This window comes from Zea mays, chromosome 4 (assembly GCF_902167145.1).
Source record: "Zea mays cultivar B73 chromosome 4, Zm-B73-REFERENCE-NAM-5.0, whole genome shotgun sequence".
Classification (NCBI taxonomy): Eukaryota; Viridiplantae; Streptophyta; class Magnoliopsida; order Poales; family Poaceae; genus Zea; species Zea mays.
In genome coordinates this window covers 152,461,804-152,467,220 of record NC_050099.1, presented here as the reverse complement: position 1 = coordinate 152,467,220, position 5,417 = coordinate 152,461,804, and the positions used below count along the sequence as shown (strand labels likewise).

General features: G+C 41.4%; 1 protein-coding gene across 1 annotated transcript; it reads right to left on the bottom strand.

The window, feature by feature from the left end:
* Window positions 1-812: 812 nt before the first annotated feature.
* On the bottom strand, window positions 813-2,998 carry LOC100191789 ((+)-neomenthol dehydrogenase). Its single transcript, NM_001137214.1, has 5 exons — window positions 2,886-2,998; window positions 2,507-2,741; window positions 2,089-2,154; window positions 1,482-1,676; window positions 813-1,379 (listed from the first exon to the last, which is right to left on the bottom strand). The coding sequence occupies exons 1-5, from the start codon at window positions 2,918-2,920 to the stop codon at window positions 1,116-1,118; spliced, it is 795 nt and encodes a 264-aa protein (NP_001130686.1). The 5' UTR covers window positions 2,921-2,998; the 3' UTR covers window positions 813-1,115.
* Window positions 2,999-5,417: the final 2,419 nt, after the last annotated feature.

The following is a 5,417-nucleotide window of genomic DNA, read 5'->3' as shown; positions in this document are numbered from 1 at the left end:
GCAAGGTTTGGCAAGTTGGCATTGTATTGATAAGTAAGCAAGTTACTGTAATGATTTAAACTAGATTGTTTTGAAAGGAAATGCAAAGGATAAAGCAAATTAAACTTTGTATTAAGTTACCTGATTCATGAAAAAATTGTACTAACCTTCTGTCAACATTTTCTATGTTTCTCATTTCACTCACTGTATTTTTAGTTACAACTACACTGCATATGCTGGCAGATTTTTTTCATATATTACTTCTGCTGACATTTCCACCTTCATAGCAGCATCTCTACTAGAGATGGCCAAACGGGCCGCCCGGCCCGGCCCGGCCCGGGCCCGGTGAAGCCCGGCCAAAAACCGGGCCGGGCCTGCTGTGCCAGCGGGCTTAATTTTCTGTCCAAGCCCGGCCCGCAGCGGGCCTAAACGGGCCGGGCCGGCCCGTTTAGCACGAAAAAACGGGTCAAAAAGCGGGCTAAACGGGCCGGTAAGCACGTTTTAGTGTAAAAAAACCGGGCTTAACGGGCTTAGAGGTAAACGGGCCGTGCCGGGCTAGCCCGCCGTGCCTAGTTTCCTGTCCAAGCCCGCCCGCTTATTCTACTGTGCCGGGTTCGGACCGGGCCCAAAAAGCGGGCTTCGTGCCGGGCTCACGGGCCTCGTGCTTTTTGGCCATCTATAATCTCTACTACTATTTTATGTTTTTTGCATATAAATATATTTTATTATATTGATTTCGTAGCTAGTCACGGTCATATTCCTAGTGTGAATATATGTGTGTTAACATGTTTGCTTCACTCCTAGTGCATTGGTTTTCCAACTCGTGAAGTTTTAAATGCCTTATTAGCCGGCGATTTAAAACACTGAAAAACGAAGGATACAAAGGTAGAACACTTCAATCGCATACAAATTACATGGTACAATATATGGGTGTTGGTTTCTAAAAATACAGAAATAATAGAGAAGGCAAATCTGAGTTATATTTATGGTTGCAAGGTGCGAGCATATATATTACACGAAGGACGCGACCTCAGTGTGGTCCAAGAACGCGCCAGTGACGCCTCCCTTGGGCGCCATGGCCAGCATGAGAGCTCCCCGCGCGCCCTCCTCGACCGTCAGATGCCCAGACCGGAAGTTCATGTCCGTCTGGACGTAGCCAGGATGCACACAGTTGACGCACAGCGACGGGTGCTCCTTCGCAAGGATCCGGGAATAGGCGTTCGCGAGCGCCTTGGACGCCTTGTACGTGACGAACCCTCCTTCATTGGGCCACCCTCTCGAGCCTCCAGCTGCCCATCCTTGAAGTCCTTGAGAAACAGCTCTGACAGCTCGTCCAGCCTCTGTTCGGACAGGCCATCGATGCTGCTGAGCTCCTCTTTCAGTTCGTCTCCGCTGAAAAACTGGAGCAGGGTAGAGTTGTTACTGATCTGCAATGTTCTGAACTATTTTTCTTCTTCTTTTGTATATATATCAATGTTGCGGCACTTGATGGCCATTTTTACCCTGAGTAGTCCATAGGAGGATGACAGGTTAACGATCCTTCCATGGGACGAGGACTGCAGAAGAGGGAGCAGCGCTTTTGTGACAGCTTTGGTCCCGTGGTAGTTCGTCCGCAAGCACTTCTGTGCTTGCTCGTACGGTTCTGTGTTGTGCTTGTTGATTGCTTCGATCCTCTGCATGAGATCCATGCCTGCGAGCTGTTTCCACACGAGAAAATGCATTTGTATCTTTTTACTGCTAGACTAGACTTCTATTTTGTTCTAGTAATAAAATAGTACTACGTCCGTTTTCGAATATTTGTCGTCAGATATTTTATTTTTGAATTGAAGCGTGACAAATAAAAAAGAATAGAGAAAATATTTCTTTACTTTATTATATTATAGTGGGAGTTTCTTTATTCATATGTCGTCTGCGAATGCAGCGAGTGAAATAGAAGTTTAAAAAAGAGCAGAGTGCTGGGTTTCAAACCATGTTCTAATTACCGGAGCTCACAGCTATTTGTGTTCAACAAAGAATAGATATTGTGAATATTCTGAATATAGAAAGCATAGTAAAGTGAAACCGTTATTGTGTTCTCGGTAAGTAATTGTCACTGGTTAATTAACCAACCTCTTGACGAAAAGCTTCTGGATCGTCGACGTTACTTGTCGTTCCAGTAATTGCTGCATTGTTGACCTGCAAAGGCATAAATCGATCGACAACCACCAGTATTTTTAAAGAGTGTTGGGAGTGAGAACACGAATCCAGAAACTAATGAAAAACCACTCACGTGCATCTTTTCCTCTCATTTTTTTAAAAACTATTCACATCTACACTAGCAAATGAATGAAGTAGTGCTCTCTTATTTTTTTCTTTTTAATGTGTATAAAAAGACTAAGTTTTAACGTTTTCTTTTCACTTCTTTAATAAAATTCTCAGTAGGGGCCTCCCCTCCTGATTCTTCAAAAAAAATGAAGTAATGAACTGCACTACGCATAGCTAGGTCGCAGCTGCAGGAAGAACGGGAGATCAAACGTCCATGGCATACCAATATATCCAGCCTGCCAAACTTCTCCTCGATAAAACCAGCTAAGCGTGCAGCGCTCGACGGATCGCCGACATCCAGCTGATGGAAGACGACGTTGGGTAGCCCAAGCGTGCTGGCTGCCTCCGCGCCCCTCTCCGCGTCCCTTGCTGTCAACACTACGGTGACTCCACTGGAAGCCAGTTGCCTGCATATCTCTAGCCCAATTCCCCTGTTGCCTCCTGTGACCACAGCGACCCTGGCCGTAGCAAAGAAAGAAAAAAGGGATGAGATTATATAATTTAGATTATAATCCAGATTATATAATCTATAAGCTGAAACAAACAGGCCTAACATCATAGATTTACATGTGAGACTCGAGAAAGAGAATATCATGGCTCACTCTTTCTCAGATCGGCTGCCTGTGTCTCCTTCCATGTCAGTGCAGCTGAAAGCTGATTATTCTTGAGCAAGGTGGTGTAGAAGGTTACGCGTGTGTGTGGGTGGAGAGGAGAGTTTGGCAGTGAGATAAAGATCGGATGATCCGGTGCACGTTTTATAGCGCCGGCGGTCTTGGTGCTTGTTGGAGGTTCTCCTTTTCAAGGTGAGGTCACCCCTCTCGTCACTGCCAGCATTCCTTCTTTCCGACAAATAATAAATACATTGTATCAAGCTTTCCTTGACCGTCTGAAGAAAAAAAGAGGCTCAACATCAGCGAGGAGACGCCACGGCTTTCGTCACACGAAGTTTGCTCATTGGAGTCATTATTGTTCGATTTTTTAAACAATATTTTTCAATGATTATTTTTAAATATAGAAGCGATTGTATGAGAATTACAGATATAACACCCTATAGGCCATCGGGATGCTTGAATGGTAACAATAGGAGTTGGTATGTAGTGATATGAGTCCTTGTATGGGAAGAACCTCTATTTCAAGACCAACTATTTTGCTTCAAACCATGTAAAAAATACTCTAACACTCCGTTCGGATCATTTGAATTGAATTTCATTCTAATAACGGGCCGTTTGGATCCCTTCATTTTAGAGGAATTATAATTCACTCAATAAAGTAACTTATTTAGTTTGGAATTTGATATTCCACCGCTTTCTAAAGTTCAAATATAAGTCTATCTCAAATTCATGGGTGCAGGATGGGAAATAATTTTATGCATTAGTAGAATTTGTTTCTACTCTATAACTTACATGACACTCTTCGTTTTACTCCTCTATAGTAAAAATATAGTACATAAATATCTCCGACATCTTGCTAATAATAATATACAAAATATCTCCGACATCTTGCTAATAATAATATACAAATGTATTTTGTATAAAACCGAATTAGCTTAATTGATATATGCCTAAATTACTATTATTAGAATGGAATTCAATTCCAATGATCCAAACGAGACGTAATAGTAATTTAGGCATATATCAATTAAACTATTTCGGTTTTATATAAAATATATTTGTATACTATTGTTAGCAAGATGTCCGAGATATTTATATGCTATATTTTTACTATAGAGGAATGAGACGAAGAGTGTTATGTAAGTTACAGACTAGAAACAAATTTTACTAATACATAAAATCATTTCTCATCCTCCACTCCATGAATTTGAGATAGGCTTATATCTGAACTTTGGAAAGTGATGGAATGTCAAATTACAAACTAAATAAGTTATTTTATTGAGTGAATTCCAATTCCTCTAAAATGAAGGGATCCAAACGCCCCGTAACACTAATACAACCAAAAAAAATACTCTTAACACTAATACATACTAGGGCCCTGTTCTAAACGGCTAAAATTAATAGTTACCAACTAAATTAGCTAACAGGTTTAAAACGGGTTAGCTAATGTAGCAACTAATTGTTAGATATACTACTCAAATAGCTATTAGTTGTTAGCTGCTCCAATCCAACTAACAACTTATTAGTTGACTAACAATTGTCTCTAGAGGTTTGGATCAGGGCCTAAAACTATTAACTATTCTATCCCTAATCTAAAAATAACACTAACAACTATCTATCCTAACTCTAACTAAAATTAACCCTAAAATACTAAAACTAAATAGACTAATTAATCTAACCTTAGTCAAGTTGTATCACCCAAAATCCTATTTTTGGGAATTATAAAGGTTCACCAAAAGATATGTGTTAAAATGTCTTTTAATAAGAATTTCCTCCCTTTATAAACTATGTCTCTCTCTCTAAATTAGTTAATAATAATTTGGTATTCAAAACTTAGATAAAAAATGCTAATTTTTATTTTTGAGTAACTTTTACTTAGATCACATATTCAAATACAATGTTTTCCTAATGGGAAAACATGGTGTGGGTAGCATAATTGAAGCATTTTTAGAATAAATGAATAAATTGATTAATATAAATGTAGGATTTTTGTGTGTTCATATTTGAATTGGTATTTGAATTTGAAATTTGCAAATTTAAAAAGAAAAAATAAAATAAAATAGAAAAGAAAAAGAATAAAGAAAAGGGGAATTCACCTACCCTGGGCCGGATCCCCCCTCGGCCCAACATCGCATGGCCCACCCTGATTTCCCCCTCCTTCCACGTGTCGTGCCTCTGACCGGTGGGCCCCGCGGGCAGGGTTGCCACCGGTCACCTGGAAGCCATGCGCCTCTGGCAGGTGGGCCTGTGTGGCCAGAGTTCTCTCCCACCCCACGCGGCGCCGGACTTGGAACAGAAGGTTCCATGGCTCGCGCGGATTTCGTCGAGTTGTTGCCCCCGGGGTCATCTGCCCACTCCGGCCCGGGCATATAAGTACCGAAGCCCAAATCCCTGATGCACCAGACCGTAGCACCTGAGAGCCGCCTGGAGCCGTGGACGCCATCGTCAATATCGGGACAGTTTCTGTCGACGGTGACCTCCATCTCCACGGGCGTTCCGGCCATAATAGTGGGACCTGGGAGC

Excerpts from the sequence above, each read along its gene's own strand:
- LOC100191789 (NM_001137214.1), bottom strand. The coding sequence starts at position 2,920 with ATGGAAGGAGACACAGGCAGCCGATCTGAGAAAGA. Across the intron at positions 2,155-2,506 it reads TTGGCAGGCTGGATATATTG|GTCAACAATGCAGCAATTAC; the intron begins GTATGCCATGGA and ends ATGCCTTTGCAG. Across the intron at positions 1,380-1,481 it reads CCTCCTATGGACTACTCAGG|TTTTTCAGCGGAGACGAACT; the intron begins GTAAAAATGGCC and ends ACCCTGCTCCAG.